At 41.7% G+C, this 19,720-nt stretch overlaps 1 protein-coding gene across 1 annotated transcript; it reads left to right on the forward strand.

The window, feature by feature from the left end:
- The first annotated feature begins 16,658 nt into the window (after positions 1–16,658).
- LOC120041145 (protein S100-A1-like) lies at positions 16,659–18,977 on the forward strand. The gene is made up of 3 exons (XM_038986102.1): positions 16,659–16,786; positions 18,098–18,248; positions 18,719–18,977. Exons 2-3 carry the CDS (start codon positions 18,108–18,110, stop codon positions 18,875–18,877), a joined length of 300 nt encoding a protein of 99 aa, XP_038842030.1. The 5' UTR covers positions 16,659–16,786; positions 18,098–18,107; the 3' UTR covers positions 18,878–18,977.
- Positions 18,978–19,720: the final 743 nt, after the last annotated feature.

Raw genomic sequence — 19,720 nt, forward strand, 5'->3', positions numbered from 1 at the left:
AGAATATCTCTCCACCATGCGTTTCCATCTCTCCTCTCTTTCCTTCATTACTTTCTCGTGCGCGCAGAGAGAGGGGCTGTCAACAGTTTTAAGAAATATGTTTCATTGTGAAAACCTGTTACCCAAACAGATTTCACTTGTTTCCCCAAATTAAGCACTGGGTAGCTGCAGGAACAGGGTTGGAGAGCCCATGGCATACAGAGTTTGCCGGAATATCACCTGTGGCGCAGCAGCGAGAGGATGCATGCTCTTCAAACAATGGTTGATGCGTGAAGTGAAATAAGTGTGCTTATAAGCCCAGCCATTTCTATATGCAATCCTGTGTGAAAGCAGAGTTTTGATGGTTGCCACTAAAAAAGAGGACGAACCCAGCTGCTGCTATACTGTATTTGTGCTAACGTGAATTTCTTGTCACTCATTATCAAGCCAAATTTGACGATGAAATAATCATACAAATATTACAAACCATCAGTATAGGCTTGTAGGACTATTGTCACGATCGTCGTAACTTTGAAGAGAGGACCAAGGCGCAGCGTGATAACAATACATCTTCCTTTTATTAGAAAGACGAAACAAACGAACAAAAATAACAAACAGACGACCGTGAAGCTATTCAAACAAATAGTGCTGACACTAAACACTACACATAGACAATTACCCACAATAGCCTAATGCCTATGGCTGCCTTAAATATGGCTCCCAATCAAAGACAATGAAAGACAGCTGTCTCTGATTGAGAACCATTCAGGCAACCATAGACTTACCTAGACACCTACACAAAACACAACCCCATAACCTCTACAAAACCCCCTATACCATACAACCACCCAAGACGAGACAAATACACACAAACATCCCCCCTGTCACACCCTGACCTAACCAAAATATTACAGAAAACAAAGAATACTAAGGCCAGGGCGTGACAACTATGTCACAATCGTCATGGGAAGAAGTGGACCAAAGCGCAGCGTTGTACGTGTTCATTTTATTTATGTATTTAATGAACACCGACAACAACAAAACAAATACGAACGTGACGTTCTGCAGGGCAAAATAACAAGCAATGCAAAAATAAGATCACACAAATGAAAGAGGGAAAAAGGACTGCCGAAGTATGATTCCCAATCAGAGACAACGATGGACAGCTGTCTCTGATTGGGAACCACACTCGGCCAAAAACAAAGAAACAGATAACATAGAATGCCCACCCCAAATCACACCCTGACCTAACCAAATACAGAAATAAAACGGCTCTCTAAGGTCAGGGCGTGACAGCCTACTTGTTGTGTTGTCTATAGTCTGTCTTTGTATATTCAACTTTGTACACTAGAGGGCATGGGTCACTGGTCACATATGTATAGGAACACAGGCGACAAGGAAGTAGTAAAGAACTGTACAGTATAAACTTTGGAAATAATCATTAACAGTAACACAACTATATCACACGTGGATTACTGTTCCAAATTGGGGGGGTTTTCACCCCAAAGCATTTCAAAAATGGTTTTCATAAGTTCCCTGCTTTCTATCCTATTATTGTCAATGTCATCTTTTAAGATTCAGTCTAAGAATTTATTCAGCTTCTCCTGAGTGTCCTGTATGTCTTAACTGTGTGTACAATCGGAGAATCGGTCAGGTGCAGAGGGGGTGGAAAGTGAGGGAGTGTATATAGAAGAACACCTGGCCTGTGACACTCCCCTTGATTCCATCCTCCACTTTGCCCTACCCTGTTCCCTCCTATCAGTCTCTCCTCACCCTCATCTCTTTCTACGCTACACCCTTCCTGCATGTCCCTGTGTGACCTGACCTATAATGTTAGCTGCTTTAACAAATACAAAGATTTTCGATAGAATACACTGTCTAAAAAGTTGTTGTCTTTATTATTAGCATAATCCTCAACCTTAATTGTTTTTTTGTGATTAATAGTAGTAGTCTATAAAAATAGAGTTGCATAACATGCATCTCAAAGGAATACAGAACATTCTTTGTCCTCTCATGTTTTTAAGAACCGTCTGCCTTCTTAATGTAACAACAACTGCTTATTGAGAGGATGGTAAATGGTTTAAGTTATGTACGTTCATTGAAAGTCTATTTTCTATTACACTGTCAGTGGCATTTCTTTGCCTTGTAGTAAATACTTGCATGCCAGATCAGGCTTACTGTCGTTTATTATTTCTGTTTTATTAGAGTGATGTCATTATACAGCCTCTCTCTAACCTCTCCCCCACACATGCTGTACTACTGTATGTGAGGCTTATGCCAACACCCTGGGTGGCAAAATACACATCTGCGGACTAAATCCCTTTCTCAGTTGAAACTGAATTTAAAACAGGCATTTTTTAAATCAAATCAGATCAATTGTTATTTTGTCAACAAGTGTAGACTAAGTGAAATGCTTACTTTTGGCCAATGGACGAAGAGAGTATGTGTTTATACAGTTCTTTATACAACAGTATAAATATGTACTCTTCTAAGTCACTTGGCTAAGTCACCAAGAGTTCTCATCCATAATTATCACGGCTGTGTATATCCCGCCCCAAACCAACACCCCTCTGGCATTCAACAAATTGTATGGGGCCATTAACAAACAAGAAACCGCTCACCCAGAGGCAGCGTTTCTGGTGGGCAGAGACTTCAACTCGGGGAGACTTAAAACCGATCTACCTCACTTCTACCAACTGTTTACAAACAAAAGCTCAAACAGGAAGTACCAGTGATGCGCTCAATACGCAAGTGGTTGGATGAAACAGACGCAAAGCTTTATGACTGTTTTGCTAGTAAAGATTGGAATATGTTCCAGGATTCATCCAATAGCATTGAGGAGTTTACCACAACAGTCACAGGCTTCATCAATAAGTGCATAGACAATGTCATCTTCACAGTGCCTATAAGAACGTATCCAAACCAAAAACCATGTATTACAGGCAATATCCGTCCAGGCTTAAGGTTAGAGCTATTGCTTACAATGAACAGGACACTGACGCATACAAGAAAGCTTACTACGACTTCCAGCGAGACATCAAACATGCAAAAAGACCATATACAGTACCAGTCAAAAGTTTGGACACACCTACTCATTCCAGGGTTTTTCTTTATTTGCACTATTTTGTGCATTGTAGAATAGTAGTGAAGACATCAAAACAATGAAATAACACATATGGAATCATGTAGTAACCCAAAAAGTGTTAAAAAAAAGCAAAATATATTTTATATTTGAGATTCTTCAAAGTAGCCACGCCTTGTCTTGATGACAGCTTTGCAAACTCTTGGCATTCTCTCAACCAGCTTCATGAGGTAGTCACCTGGAATGCATTTCAATTAACAGGTGTGCCATATTCAAAGTTAATTAATTTGTGGAATTTCTTTCCTCCTTTTGAGGAAATAATTTTTTTGAGCCAATCAGTTGTGTTGTGACAAGGTAGGGGTGGTATACAGAAGATAGCCCTATTTGGTGAAATACCAAGTCCATATGTGACCGACCGGCTCAAATCGGTCTTATGTAGCAGCATTTGAAATTGTGTTTTTTACATTGGATATGTCGTGTCTTTACTATCATTAAATTGAAGACTTATAGTTTTTATCAAAGATTCTCTGTAATTAGTTATTACGCGATCAACTGATTAATAACGTAACTAATGAACTAGGAAGTTGGGGCACCAAGGAAAAATATTCAGATTACAAAGTTATCATTTCCTAAAATAACTTTTCAGATATTTTATCTGATCAATTAGTCTTCGAATTAATGAATTATTTACTTTACCTCACGTTAGTCTCATTCCAAACGTCGTAAATTGTTGGTTATCTGCACGAACCCAGTCTTCACTATGAGTCATCCATACATCAATTGTCTTAAATCATTTATTTATTACTAACTAAGTAATTCACAGAAATGCATAAACAAACAAACAAAGTACATATGGTTACAAGAAATGATAGGAGAATCGCCCTAGTGGGCTAAACCGACATGGCGACTTGTTAGACAAGAGGGGGAGTGAGGCTCGACTAAGAAGTCTATTACAATTGAGATGCTAATTCCTTGCACATGAACGCTCACTCATACGGGAACAATTGCAATCAATATATATATATTTACGCTCAGTGTGTCGTCTTGATCGCTGGTGAAAAGTTTGTTTCTGTTGGAGAGTTTCGGCCTCTCTCTCCCTCTCTCTGTCGTGGTTATTGTGGATAGTTCAGAGTGACATTCGTTATAGAATGGATGTTTCGGCGGTTGTCGTTCTTCGCGTTCAATGATACCGAATTCCTAGCTGCAGACTAGTAATCAATATCAAAGACTTGTTCTTATTCTGTCGGTATCGATAGTCTAAGAGTTTAACCACGTGGTATGGTTTAAAGATTCAGCAATGGTCTGCAACCTTCGTCCACTCCTAATGGAGAAAAACATGGTCTGGTGATCATTTCTCAAAGTTGGGTTTTATTCGGAATTGCAGAAAAGGGCTGTCCCAGGATGTCTGACCCTAACTGGGCTCAGGGGCGGTCCTCTGATTTAGTTCAAATCAAAAGGGAATTGTATTTTTCTTCATTAAACAGTCCAAAATCATATTACACAATTATACAAACAGTATCATACTCACTCATTCATCTTATACAACAATTAGATGTAAACCTCATATCTGAGGCTATTATATAAACAGCGGTATGGTAATGTAGCCACACAGTCTCCCATGAGTTTCCCAAGTTGTGACAAACGGACCAGTTCATAGCTGGATTCTTCACCAATCTTTTATACTTTCCCCGGAACATGAAATGTGTTCGTACCTCAAGTTCTATGAGGTGGAAGAAATCCCTTTGTTCTCTATGAAAGTGTACCCTCTGCTATACTGCATGGCCAGGGTCTTCTACTCTTTGACCACAGCAGCCTAGTTGTAGGGGGCAGGGAGAGGCAGGGAGAGGGGGATGGGGGGATGGGGCTTGCTGTACCCAAATAGACCAACGTCATGACAGATAAAAGTAGAGACTCAGAACTACAAAATGGTATATCATCTGCAATTCTGAGGAACAATGGGAAAGTAATTCTGCTTTGAAAGTTGATAAACTTGTAAACACTTTTGAGAAAATGGCCTTTGAATATTTGGAACCTACTGGAGAGCTCTGTCACGTATCCCTCCGGAACTGTGTCATTACACACACCTGGTCCCCATTCTCCCCCGATTAGTAATTGTATAAGTGTGCCTTTTGGTTTCCATTGGGCTTTCGATTAATGTTCCAATGTCTGTTGTGCTGTGTTGTTTTGGCTTTCGTGCCACTTGTATTGCGCAGATGATTCTCGGGTCTCGTTCTGTGTGGTATCATTGTGCGATTGTGTATTTATTCGAGGTACTCCTCGCTCTTTTGTTTGGGTCTCAACCCTGTGTTTTGTATACGTGTTTGTTTGGTCTTCGTCTTGGTCTAGTCTCGTCATACCAACGTGACAGAATAATTGACCATTAAGGGAGACAGCGGGAAGGGGCCGTCCGACGAAGCTGCGACTGGTCTGTCCGGTGCCTGCCGCAACTTCTGCAGCTGCAACTGGGCCGTCCGATGTCGCCACAACTGGTCCGTCTGATGACGCAACCTCAGCCGCTGCAACTGGCCCGTCCGACTGCGCCACAACCGGTGCGTCGGACGGACCAGTTGCAGCATCGTCGGACGGACCAGTTGCAGCATCGTCGGACGCACCGGTTGTGGCGCAACTTCGGCAACTGCATAGGGTCCTGATTGACCCGCTCTGCGTTCCAGTGTTCGTTCTCGGGGCCAGTGTCGTTACGCTGCTAGTGCCATGCGTCGGGGGGGGGTACTGTCAAGGATCCCTCCGGAATTGTGTCATTGCGCACACCTGGTCCCCATTCACCCCAGCCATAGCTTTCCACCAGCGCCGTACCATCCTCCAGTCTAGTGGTTCCCAAACTTTTTATAGTCCCGTACCCCTTCAAACATTCAACCTCCAGCTGCATACCCCCTCTAGCACCAGGGTCAGCGCACTCTCAAATGTTGTTTTTGCCATCATTGTAAGCCTGCCACACACACACTATACAATACATTTATTAAACATAAGAATGAGTGTTTTTGTCACAACCCGGCTCATGGGAAGTGACAAAGAGCTCTTATAGGACCAGGGCACAAATAATAATATAATAATAATTCATAATTTTGCTCTTTGTTTAACCTGTTTGGGCTGCAGCCCGACACCGGTACACTTATGACAACATCCAGCTCAAGTGCAGGGCGCGAAATTCAAAAGATATTTTTTTTAAATATTTAACTTTCACACATTAACAAGTCCAAGACACCAGATGAAAGGTACACATCTTGTGAATCAAGCCAACATGTCCGATTTTGAAAATGTTTTACAGGGAAGACACAATATGTAAATCTATTAGCTAACCACGTTAGCAAAAGACACCACTATTCTTACTCCATCAGTTTTTACTCCATCAGTAGCTATCACAAATTCGACCAAATAAAGATATAAATAGCCACTAACCAAGAAACAACTTCATCAGATGACAGTCTGATAACATATTTATTGTATAGCATATGTTTTGTTCGAAAAATTTGCATATTTCAGGTATAAATCATAGTTTACATTTCAGCTACAATCAGAAATTGCACCGAAAGCAGCCATAATATTTACAGACACCAACGTCAAATACCTAATTACTCATCATAAAACATTTCTGAAAAATACATAGTGTACAGCAATTGAAAGACAGGCATCTTGTGATTCCAGACAATATTTCCGATTTATTAAATGTTTTACAGCGAAAACAAAATGTAGCGTTATATTAGCGTAGCCACAATAGCCAGAAACACTTGGGCGCCCACGACCAGTTCACATGCACGACAGATATTAGAAATAGCATCATAAAATGTTTCTTACTTTTGGTGATCTTCCGTCAGAATGTTGGACAAGGTGTCCTTTGTCCAGAACAGTCGTTGTTTTGATCTGGAACGGCAAATATCCCTCTTCATTTAGCATGCACACTAGCCGAGTGGCACAGATCTCTCCAACGTCAACAAAGTCAGAGAACGGAACACGGCAAAACTCCCGAAAAAATTTCAATAATCTGATTAAACTATATTGAAAAAACATACGTTACGATGATATGGTCACATGTATCAAATAAAATCCGAGCCGGAGATAGTTGTCGTCCATAACGGCAGCAAAACAGAAGGCAATCCCACTGTCCAAGTCGCGCGCTTCAGAGTACCGGAAATGAGGGACACGTCATACAAAGACCTTGTATTCCAATTCAGATGAAGATAAACACAAAATGTCTTCTCTCTCAGCCTCTTGACATCCAGAGGAAGGCCTATGAAGTGTACGTAGACTCTTACGTGCCATGCCCATGTATAGGCAGGAAGTTGAACAGAGCGACGATTTCAGACATTCCACTTCCTGGTCAGGAAATGTGCTGCAGAACGAGTTCTGTTTCACTCAGAGAAATAATTCAAACGGTTTTAGAAACTAGAGAGTGTTTTCTATCCAATAGTAATAATAATATGCATATTGTACGAGCAAGAATTGAGTACGAGGCCGTTTGAAATGGGCATGTTTTATCTGGCTACTCAATACTTTCCCTTGCAGCCATAAGAAGTTTAACCATCTTACATATAAAACCTTATTTGTTCATAAAACAAAATATGAATAACTCTCCACAGGTAAACCCTCTTTGGGATATGGGGGCGCTGTTTTCACTTTGTAAAAAATCGTTCCCAAATTAAACTGCCTCGTACTCAATTCTTGCTCGTACAATATGCATATTATTATTACTATTGGATAGAAAACACTCTCAAGTTTCTAAAACCGTTTGAATTATATCTGTGAGTAAAACAGAACTCATTTTGCAGCAAACTTCCTGTTTGGAAGTGAAAAATCTGAAATCGAGGCTCTGTTCCAGGGCCTTCCTATTCATTTGCTTCAAATCTATGGCTATACATGCACTTCATACGCCTTCCACTAGATGTCAATAGGCAGTGAGAGGTGAAATGGGGTGTATAGCTTGATCTGAGGTCAAAAGAGAGCTCTTGGAATGACATGACCCCAATTTCCTTTGTTCAGGAAGGCGCGGGAAGGAACTCTGGACTGCCTTCTGAAAAGCTTTCGTTATAGACGGCTAATATCTCCGGCTTTGATTTAATTTGATAAATGTGATAATATCATCGTAAAGTATGTTTTTTCAATATAGTTTTATCAGATTATTGAAAGTTTATCGTGAGTTTTGGCGTGTTCCGTTCTCTGCGTTTGGTGATGATGGACAGCTTCGCGCCACTTGGCTAGTTTTGGTTGCTAATTCGACAGGAAAAAAGGACATTCTAAAACCAAACAACGATTGTTCTGGACAAAGGACCCCTTGTACAAGATTCTGATGGAAGCTCAGCAAAAGTAGGAACCATTTATGATGTTATTTCGTATTTCTGTCGAAAATGTTTAGTATTATTTTCCGCCCTGATTTTGGGCGCTGTCTCGCTATAACGTAAGCTGTATGTCGTACTAAAGTTATTTTTAGAATTCTAACATGGCGATTGCATTAAGAACTAGTGTATCTTTCATTTGCTGTACAACATGTATTTTTTAGTAAAGTTTATGATGAGTTATTTGGTCAGAATAGGTGAGTGTCAGAAATATATCCGGAGATTCTGGGAAAAAGTTGCTAGTGTACCCAAGTGGCGTCGGGAGCAACTGCTTGCACGCGAGTTATCTCTCCACTATGTCTCCCTGTCATGGCTTTTGCGCCATCAGTACAGATACCAACATGAGCAGCAGCTACGTTTGCCTACATACAGACCGTTAGTGGAATTCCCGCGAGAGAGAAACAGTTAATGTGATTGGATGTTAATTATTTGACTAGGCTGCCTGTATTTGACATTGTGTTGTTATTTCGCTGAACACTAGGTTGTTTAATTGTATTTTTGGCAGTGAAACAAGGCTACTCAGGCGAGAAAAGAAACTCACCCAAATGTATAGCTCCGTTGGAAAATATAAATGGACTGTTTGAAAAGTGAAGGAAGTTAAGGTCCCGACTGTGGCGGAGCTTGTGCATGGTCCGTCAGGCACAATACCAGAGCACAAACTTGTTCTTGTTTTGGCCACTGCAGTTGCGAGGAGTTAAAGTAGATGGGACCTGGCTGCATAGGGTCAGAAGGAAAGTGCACCTGTAAACAACAAAAGAACATTAAGATTGTCACATTCTGACCATAGTTCTTTTGTATTTTCTTTGTTTTAGTGTTGGTCAGGACGTGAGCTGAGTGGGCATTCTATGTTGTGTGTCTAGTTTTCTGTTTCTATCTGGGGTTTCTCGTTTGGCCTGATATGGTTCTCAATCAGAGGCAGGTGTTAGTCATTGTCTCTGATTGGGAACCATATTTAGGTAGCCTGTTTTGTAGTATGTTTTGTGGGTGATTGTTCCTGTTCGTGTGTTCATCTGTTCTGTATTCACTAGTTCGGGACTGTAGCGTCTTCGGTTCTTTCTGTCAGTTTGTTGTTTTTTGTTCGTTGTTTAAGTAGCCTATTAAAATATGGATTATCATCACGCTGCATTTTGGTCCTCCTCTCTTTCACCCGAAGACAGCCGTTACAAAGATAAGTGAATGAAAGGAAAATGTAACGTAAAACGTAATATCATTTGTTAATGCGTCATTTTAAGGTAAGTTTCACTTACGTAAAAATGTGCAGAGCAGCAGCACTGCATACAGAAACATCATCTTGGAAACTAGAAGTTAAAAAAATAACACACAGCCCCGTCTACACGTACCTCTGGAAAATACAGAAATAATGTGAGATCAATAAAAGTAGTGGCAATCATGTTGGAGGTCAATTAAATAATCAAAACGTGTTGTTTATGCTTCACATACCAAGTGTTGTCATCGATTCCTTGTAGAGTCGCCACACTGCTGCTTTTGTCAAATGGGATGGCAGCAGCTTTCCACCAAAGTCTTTGTGTCCTGGGTGGTGTCCTGGTAATAGTATTGCATTATCCTCTGCGTAGTTGTTGATGAAGTTCACCACTCGCTGCAAGTCCTCATGCTTCAGGTGTAACCTGCGCTTGCTTGGGCCAACTCTCTTTGCATTAGACCATTCTCCTTGTGTGACTGGTGGTGTTCTACTGATGCTGGAAGACAAATTCCAGATGCAAATATTTTGGCATTATTATACAATAGACAGACACAGACAGACCTGGTTAACTTGATAGGTGGGTGGTCTTTTGCATGGGGCGATGTACGTTTCCTTTAACAACCTTGAGGCTGCGTGACTATCAGCAGGTGCTTTAGTTCTCAGCCTGAGAACTAAAGCAGTACATCTCCATTACCCAGTATTTTTCAATCAGGAAACAAATGTTATCACATATATATGCAGTAATCATGGCATTGGTGTAGAAGAGAGAAGAGAAGAACGTGGAGTGGCTATGACACTTTGAGGCAGCCAATTTAGCAGCCTCGTCTGCCATGGCATTACCCATACTCACAAAATCTTTCCCCCCGGTGTGAGCAGCAACCTTCACAATAGCCAAAGCAGAGGGCAGCATCGTAGCCTCCAAGAGATCTAAAACCATAGTTCTGTTATGAATAGGACTTCCACAAGCATTGTGAAAACCCCTACTCCTGCAGACACCACACCAGGAGAAACGAACCCCTATTGCATAAGCAGAATCAGAGAAAATTGTAACCCTTTTCCCTTCTCCCATTTTACAGACAGCGGTTAGGGCCTAAAGTTCGGCCTGTTGAGCTGAGAAAGCATCTGGTAATGGTTGTTGTATGTGAGTGGTTCTATCAACTGTCACAATACCAAACCCTGCATGTTTCTTCCCTGTAGTTTGATCTATATATGCAGAACCGTCAACGAAAAGCTCCAGGTCAGCATCAGTCAGGGCAGTGTCAGAGAGGTCAGGGCAGTGTCACAGAGGTCAGGCTGGTGCACCTAAGCAAGAACAGTGGGCTCCAGTGTCAATTAAGAATGGGATAGTTCTTCCATGTACCTGAAGTTTGATTATTGGGTATTTTTTCCCCATCTTCGAATATGTACTGGGGACACTGGAGGAAAGGGTCTGGGCCTCTTCATTGCTGATCGTCAGGAAAATAGGAACTGTTGGTGTTCTGATTTCCTTGTGGCCAGACACCACCTCTTCCCCCTCTCTGTGGTTGATTTCCTCCGCGTCCTCCTTGGTGGCCAGGACTAGGCTGGTAACCTCCTTGTGCCTGCTAGGGAGGTCCTCCATAGGTTTGGGGTTGCTGCTGATATCCACCTTGTTGTTGGTATCCTCCTCTGTGTCCTCCTCTGAATGTCCTCTCCCTCTTCGGTTCACTCCAGGTGTTGTAGCCCATCCTTGATATTGAGGATTTTGTGGACATTGGCTCCTCATGTGTCCAAATTGTCCACACCCCAGCATTGCATAGGTGGCATTCTGGGTGATGGTGGTCCCCATGGTTGTGGGTTCCCATAGGTCTGAGGGGGAAATTGTACAAAAGACACTATGGGCTGTGGTTGTGACGCAGGTCCACTTGGGGGCGCTGTAGGGACAGGAGTGTCCATCATCACCATGTCAGGCTCACCTCCTTTATTACTCCTCTCCAATTGAGCCAATTGGGCCTTTTTTACTGCACCATCAAGCCCCTGTTTTCTTGATTCCTCTGCTTGTTTATCACGAAGCCAGTTCTGGCAGTGGTGTCATATATAATCCTTGCGTTCCCCACCCGCCTTTCTTATCCCAGCCCACGACATCCCTTAGTTGCATCTGCACTTTTTCTGGGAGGTTGCGGCAGAGTCTGTCATAAAACATGTTCTCGGTGGCTTCAGAATGGTCATGGTGCTCTCCGAAATCCTCAAGCCATTTCTGTTTCAGGTTATCTATCCAATCTCCGAAATCTGAGTCGGGTCCAGATTTATAGTCAGATAGTCTACTCATGCCTCGCATGGTAGGGAACATATCTCTCAAGCAGTCCCATAGGTGTTGTGTGTACTGGCTTAACTCCAGCTCAGCGAGTTGAGCAATTAACCCACAACGGATCATTACCTCAGTGAACTGTCCATTGGTGAGTGCCCGGGATAAAATTGCCCTCATATCTCCAAGGCATAGGGTCTGGTGGCCGTGCCTTGTTTAAAATGCTCTTATCCAAACTTTGGCTCCTTTCGACATTCTTGGTAGGGATTTAGCAGCAATTGCAATATCTCCAAAACTCCAGGGCTTTTGCCCCCCCCACTTTTCTATGTGTTTGGCCTAGTATGGTTCTCAATCAGAGGCAGGTGTCAGTCGTTGTCTCTGATTGGGAGCCATATTTAGGTAGCCTGTTTTTCATTGTGTTTTGTGGGTGATTATTTTCTGTGTAGTGGATGTCACCTTACAGAACTGTTGCGTTTCGTTCTCCTTTGTTATTTTGTTTAGTGTTCTATGTTTAATAAATATAATGATGAACACTTACCACGCTGCGCTTTGGTCCTCACCTCATTCCAACGACGCTTCGAGGAATGTAACACTGTGTCTTCCGTGAAAGGCTCTGTTTTTCCGGATGACTGTGTGATTTGACTCTCCGTGGCCAGTGTGAGCAAAACGGTTAAACAAGTTAACAATCACAGGGCCGCTGGATGGAATACCCGGGCCCGGTTCTTAAAGCATGCGCAGACCAGCTGGCAAGTGTCTTAACAGACATTTTAAATCTATCCTTGTCCCAGTCTGTAGTCCCAACATGTTTCAAGCTGACCACTATTGTCCCTGTTCCCAACAAGGTAACCTGCCTAAATGACTATCGCCCTGTAGCACTCACATCTGTAATTATGAAGTGCTTTGAAAGGCTGGTCATGACACCTATCAACACCATCTTCCCAGACACCCTATACCCACTCCAATTTGTATACCGCCCCAACAGATCCACAGATAATGCAATCTTTAATTTTACTTCACACTTCCCTCTCCCACCTGGAAAAGGGGGGAAATAACTATGTGAGAATGATGTTCATAGACTACAGACTACAGATCTACAGATCAGAGAGTTCAACAACATAGTCCCCTCCAAACTCTTCACCAAGCTAGGGACCCTGGGACTGAACCCCTCCCTCTGCAGCTGGATCCTGGACTTCTTGACGGGCCTGCCCCAGGTGGTGAGGATAGGCAACAACACCTCCGCCACGCTGATCTTCAACACAGGGGCGATGAGACAGCCTACAGGGAGAAGGTCAGAGACTTAGCAGGACAACAACCTCTCCGTCATTGTCAGGGTGGCAGGTAGCTTAGTGGTTAGAGCGTTAGGTCCAGTATCCAAAATCTTGCTAGATCAAATCCCCGAGCTGACAAGGTACAAATATATTGTTCTGCCCCTGATCAAGGCAGTTAAACCACTGTTCCTAGGACATCACTGTAAATAAAAATGTGTTCTTAACTGACTTGCCTAGTTATATTTTTAAAGTAAGACTGATCGTTGACTATAGGAAAAAGAGGGGAGAGCGCGCCCCCAACCACGTCGATGAGGCTGTTGTGGAGCTGGTAGAAAGCTTTCAGTTCCTTGGCCTCCACATCACTCAGGACCTAACATGGTCAGCGCACGGCAGCGCCTCTTCTCTCTCAGGAGGCTGAAAAGATTTGGCATGGGCACTTAGATCTTCAAAAAGTTCTACAGCTGCACCATAGAGAGCATCTTGACTGGCTGCATCACTATGGCAAATGCACCGCCCTTGACTGAAATTCACAACAGAGGGTGGTGCGGACAGCCCAGTACATCACAGAGGCCGAGATCCCTGCCATCCAGGACCTCTATATCAGGCTGTGTTAGAGGAAGGCCCAAACAAATTTCAAATACTCCAGCCACCCAAGCCATAGACTGGTCACTCTGCTACCTTCTGGCAAACGGTACCGGAGCATCGGCTCTCGGACCAACAGGCTCCCAGAGAGCTTCCACCCCCAAGCCATAAGACTGCTAAATAGTCAAGTAAGGGTACCCGAACTACAGTATCTGCACTGACTCTATCTTGAACTGACCCTACACACACTCACTAAACTATATATATGCGCACACACACACACACACACACACACACACACACACACACACACACACACACACACACACACACACACACACACACACACACACACACACACACACACACACACACACACACACACACACACACACACACACACAATTTGCTGTTGCTGCTCAGTTCTTAATTTGACTGTTATTGTTATCCATTGTGATGTCTAGTCACTTTACCCTGCCTTCTTGTACATATATACCTGATTTTTACCTGGTCAGCTGGAGGATTCAATCTTGCAACCTTTCAGCTACAAGTTCAACACTCTAACCACTAGGCTACCTGACACCCCAATTTTTATTTATGCTTCCAACAATTGGGTAAACCTAACAACCAACGTTTCGGCAACATAGTGCCTTCTTCAGTTTTTAATATATCAAATATTCATCTTGGGTGTGGGCAGTTTCAATTGGGTAAACCTAACAACCAACGTTTCGGCAACATAGTGCCTTCTTCAGTTTTTAGTATATCAAATATTCATCTTGGGTGTGGGCAGTTTGGTTTGGCTGTTTCTCTCACTGACCCTGTAGATATTCAAGTTGAAAATATTAAAGAACTTGTTTGGTTGTGCAGTTCAGTTGACTATCATAGGAGTTATACAAATAGAGAACCCTCAAGCATGACAAGCAGCACAAATGATCTCTTTCTAAGGATAAGCCATGGGTAGTGGAGCACAATGAGGCTCAAAGAGCCATTGAATGTCATATGTGAGTTATACGCTGCTGATGCGTTGGGAAATAAAGAATGGGAAAGAGTAGTGGTGTAAAGAACTGAAGTAAAAATACTTGAAACTACTTAAGTAGATGTTTGTGGTATCTGTACTATACATTGTTTTGACAACTTTTACTTTTACTTCACTGCATTCCGAAAGAAAATGATGTCGTTTTTACTCCATACATTTTTCCTGACACCGAAAAGTGCTTGAAATTGTTTAATTCACACACTTATCAAGAGGACATCTCTGGTCATCCCTACTGCCTCTGATCTGGTGAACTCACTAAACACATGCTTAGTTTTTAAATTATGTCTGAGAGTTGGAGCGTGCCCCTGGCTATCAGTACATTTTAAAAATAACTAGAAAATGTGGTTGTCTGCTTTGCTTAATGTAAGGAATTAGAAATTATTTATACTTGTATTTTTCCTTTTGATACTTAAGTACATTTTTGCAATTACATTTACTTTTGATACTTAAATTTAAAACCAAATACTTTTAGACTTTTACTCAAGTAGTATTTTACTGGGTGACTTTCACTTTTACTTGAGTAAATTTCTATTAAGATATTTTTTACTTTTACTCAAGTATGACAATTGGGTACTTTTTCCACCACTGGGAAAGAGTATAGACGATTGAGAGGGAAAAAGGTGTAGGCCGAAAATATATATATTTTTTTATAAAGCTGGGTGTTGTCGCTAGGTGACCCTCCCTGGATGCCCATGTCTTTCTGCTCAGCAAATTATGTCATCCCTCTTCACAACGTATGCCCACACCACACACACACACACACACACAAACGCAAGCACGCACACACAAAAGGGTTCGGGCAGAGAAGCAGACCAGAGAAAAAATGAAGGAATAGAATTGGAGAGACAAAGAGAACTCTGTCATTGCATCTTCCCCTCATTCATCTTCCCCTCATTGCTACAGTCCCAAACAACTACATGTATAACTTTATTTTAAATCTTTCACCTATATTAAGAATTTCACTTTTAGTCTACACCTGTTGTTTACGATGCAAGTGAGGAATATAATTTAATTTGATTAGTACAGTACTCTACCATTACAAGGCATTTCCACTAGAGGGCATAAGAACATGCCCATCCAAAAGTTTCAATGTTGCACAATAAAACTGCTGCACCCCTCCATTAGCACCACTTTACATGGCGGTTGCAGAGACATATTTTTGTTTTCTGGCTATTTAACGATGCAGTCTTGATATGTGGTGCAGACAGATATACACCACTGCTTTCTCAATCGAAATGTATCGAAATGTACAGAAAACATAACAATAATTATTCTATTGCTGAGAGCATAACTGGATTTAGTGCAGCTTACTTATTGGAGCAGCAGTTTGGAGCTGCTTTATTAAAAAAACACCCAAATGCTATGTGCTATTCCATATAGTACACTACTTTTAACCATGTGAAAATGAATGCACAATATAGAGAATAGGGTGCCAATAGGTCTGGCCTCTCACGTCATCATGACCACTCCCAGAGTGATACAAATCACACAGGTAAAAGTCTCACTACATGTAGTATCAGGGACGGTCACCATCATAAATTCTGGCTACAACTGCTTGGCTAATTATTAACACTCCGATCAACTCTAATGGTAGTGCTTGCTCAAACAAGTTGTTTGTCATTACAATCGATACTAATTGATAATTTACAGTAGACTATGTCTATTTTTCTTTACCTCACTCTCAATTTTCATTGTTTAGCCCATCTCGTTTATTCTGTGTATAAGTGGGAGATTAATAAAATGTAGGGCTATTAATCATTTAGAGAAAAACATATATGTTGAGTTAGTCATTTTAATCGTTTTTATTACACAGAGCAAATTATTAGCTTGACTATGTTTGATAGGTTTACCAAGGTAACCTACTATCATAGTCTTACTGTCTTGCTCAATATCCACGGTATCATTACTTCCTATCACTGAAGGCAGCGCATACGGGGCGTCGCCTGTCTATAAATTCTCAGGCGCGATATTTCTCAACTCTGCACAATTCAACCTCTTCTCAATCGCCAACTCAACACTCGTGAACGGTAAGAATTCAGCCTCTAACACGAATGTAAAAAGTTGATTCAAGCTAAATCGTTTTGTTAATCCTATCTGATCTCCTCCTTCAACTCAGGAACTAGTATGCAGACTGAAAATATTTGCATTCTTCGTCTTGCGCGATTGACTTTGAAGTGCAGTTTTCTATGGAGTGGGTGTCCATACTTTTCATCTGTAAATATAAAAGTGAACATAAGACACTTTTTACAGTCTCCAGACTTACCTTTTTATGTGTTCTGCATTGATTAAAGCTTTTAAAACTTCATAATTTTTATAACTAAAATAATTACACTTGTCAAAAGAGCAATAGAGCATGGTCAACATATAGATATATAACCTGTTATGTTTGCTTAACAATTATAGCATTATAATAGTGTGTGTTATAATTGTTTTGCCTAAAATATAGTGAGTTTTTTAAATATTATTTAACATGAAGGAAATTGACTGAAATAAATGTTTCCTTTCATTCAAGTTCCAGTCAAGTCCCCATCTGCTGCTCTGACTCATTCTATCCATTTCCTTTCAGCCCTAATGATAATAACCATCATGTAGAATTGTCTAATATTAACTCAGTGGAGTCCAGAGAGACAACACCAGGGTGTGGCTCACTTGGAATGAATGGTTTCGAGCTGACTGTCGACATGTACACACACGTGTTTCCTCAGTGTTGGTGCAGCCTCTCTTTCTCTTGTCTAGTTTGTCTTTCCTTCTACCCAGTTTTGGACTACATTTTCCACACATTCAGTAATTTTCTCTCTTATCTCATACTACATCATTTTTTACTACCTCTCTTTTCTAATCCATTTCTCTATCTAATTCACTAAAACCAGGTCAAGTTAGGTCAAAGTATCTGTGTTTTCTTTGTGTATCTGACTGGTACAGGATGTATGGGAATGTATTTGTAATCAATTTTTGTTGTTGGAAGTTTGCTAGATTACTCATCAGAGCATATCTCATCGGAATAGGCAGGGCATATGGCACAGGGTACTGATTCTCTTCAACACGTTCTAATGCTCAAATACATACACACACACACACACACACACACACACACACACACAGATTATGAAATTCACTCATGAAATATAGTTCCTTTAGCCAACATCTATCTCTTACTCTGAATTTGCATTCAAATGTAATCTCTCTCTCTCTCTCTCGCTCTCTCTCTCTCTCTCTTTCTCTCTCGCCGTCTCTTTCTCTCTCTCTCTCTCTCTCTCTCTCTCTGTCTCTCTCTCCGTCTCTCTCTGTCTCTCTCTCCGTCTCTCTCTCCGTCTCTCTCTCTGTGTGACCTCACTCAGACCTGCAGCCATGCCGTCAGAACTGGAACGTGCCATGGAGTCCATGATCACCGTGTTCCACAGGTATGCTGCTAAGGAAGGCAGTAGCAACACTTTGAGCCGCCGTGAGCTCAAGGACCTGATGGAGAACGAGCTCTCTGGCTTCCTCAAGGTGGCCATCTCTAATACTATCTCTACTAAGGCTGAGTCCCAAATGGTACCCTATTCCCTATAGAGTGCACTACCCTATGGGCCCTGATCAAAAGTAGTGCACTATATAGGCAATAGGGTGCCATTTGGGATGCACCATATATTATCTCTATTACTATCTACTACTAGCTGTAGTAGCACTCCGTGTTAGTTTGATACAGAAAACATGCACACTTTATGATTAGGAACAGGAGTTTTTCCTGATCACGTGAGGTAACCAGGGAAAAACTCGGGCCCTAGTCATAAGGTTTGACTAGGGCCCAGAGTTTTCCCTGATTTTAAGTGGTCAGCAAAACAACTTGGCCCTACTTGTCATGTACTGTACCTGCCCAATAAAGAGTAACGACTTTCACTGTTGTCCCATATTAATGTCGGTGAAATTACAGGCTGTTAACATTCAGTATTATTAAAACGTCCCTGTCTTCCTTTCAGTCTCAGAAGGACCCAGCCACAGTAGACAAGATCATGAAGGATCTGGACTCTAATGGTGATGGAGAGGTGAACTTTGAGGAGTTTGTTTCTCTGGTTGTGGGCCTGTCCATCGCCTGTGAACAGTGCTACCAGATGCACAAGAAGAAGATGGGGAAGTGAGGGATGAAAAGAGGAGAGGAGGAAGGGACGTAGAGTAGAGAAGGGTTCTAATTTTCACTTTTGTAATTGTCACACTGTCCATTAAAACACAAAGACCAAGGAGGTGTTGTCATTATTTTGTGTGTTTGTGTGTGTGTGTGTGTGTGCGTGCTAGGCAAGCAGCGTGAAGTCCTTTGTGTAAAGTACTTCACGCTACTTGTTTAGCACTTGTGTGTGTATGCGTGCGTGCATGTGGGTGTGTGAGAGACGGGGAGAGAGAGACTTTAAAACGTTTTTATATAGTTTTATATGTGTTATAACCAATCTATTGGAGTTCTATCAGAGTAAAAGTATTGTATACGTGTGTTGATAACTTTGTCTACATGCTCACAAGAGAAATGCATGGCAGTCTTGAAGACCCCATATACCAGGGGTATTCAAATCTTACCCTATGAGGTCTGCAGCCTGCTGGATTAATGTCATACCTGATAATTAAATGCACCTACCTGGTATCCCAGGCCTAAATTAGTCCTTTTTTAAAGGAGAAAAAGTAAGAAAGAAATAAAGCATGTTGAGATGATTCCTATTCTGAGACAGCTGCCCTCAGAAGAATGTCAACAAGCACATACCATGTCATTTCACAGCTTTACCTGTGATTTCAGTCTTATACAAAACATATAAAGCATACCTGGATTTGTCATAGAGGGCAGAGGGAACTATGTTGTGAGGCTGATAAAGATTCACTTAGCACCACCGAGAGGAATGCTCAGAATGTTCTACAGTACAGTACACACCCTCGGTCCTCATGATCTTTGGTCAGACATCCATCTACATCTTATCTTTATGGATCAAAATGGTGTAACA

Source organism: Salvelinus namaycush, unplaced genomic scaffold (assembly GCF_016432855.1).
Source record: "Salvelinus namaycush isolate Seneca unplaced genomic scaffold, SaNama_1.0 Scaffold41, whole genome shotgun sequence".
Classification (NCBI taxonomy): Eukaryota; Metazoa; Chordata; class Actinopteri; order Salmoniformes; family Salmonidae; genus Salvelinus; species Salvelinus namaycush.

What these genes read in the sequence shown, in the direction of transcription:
- LOC120041145 (XM_038986102.1), top strand. Translation starts at nt 18,108, where the DNA reads ATGCCGTCAGAACTGGAACGTGCCATGGAGTCCATGATCACCGTGTTC. An exon ending in AGCTCTCTGGCTTCCTCAAG is followed by an intron (nt 18,249 to 18,718) that starts GTGGCCATCTCT and finishes TCTTCCTTTCAG; the next exon opens with TCTCAGAAGGACCCAGCCAC.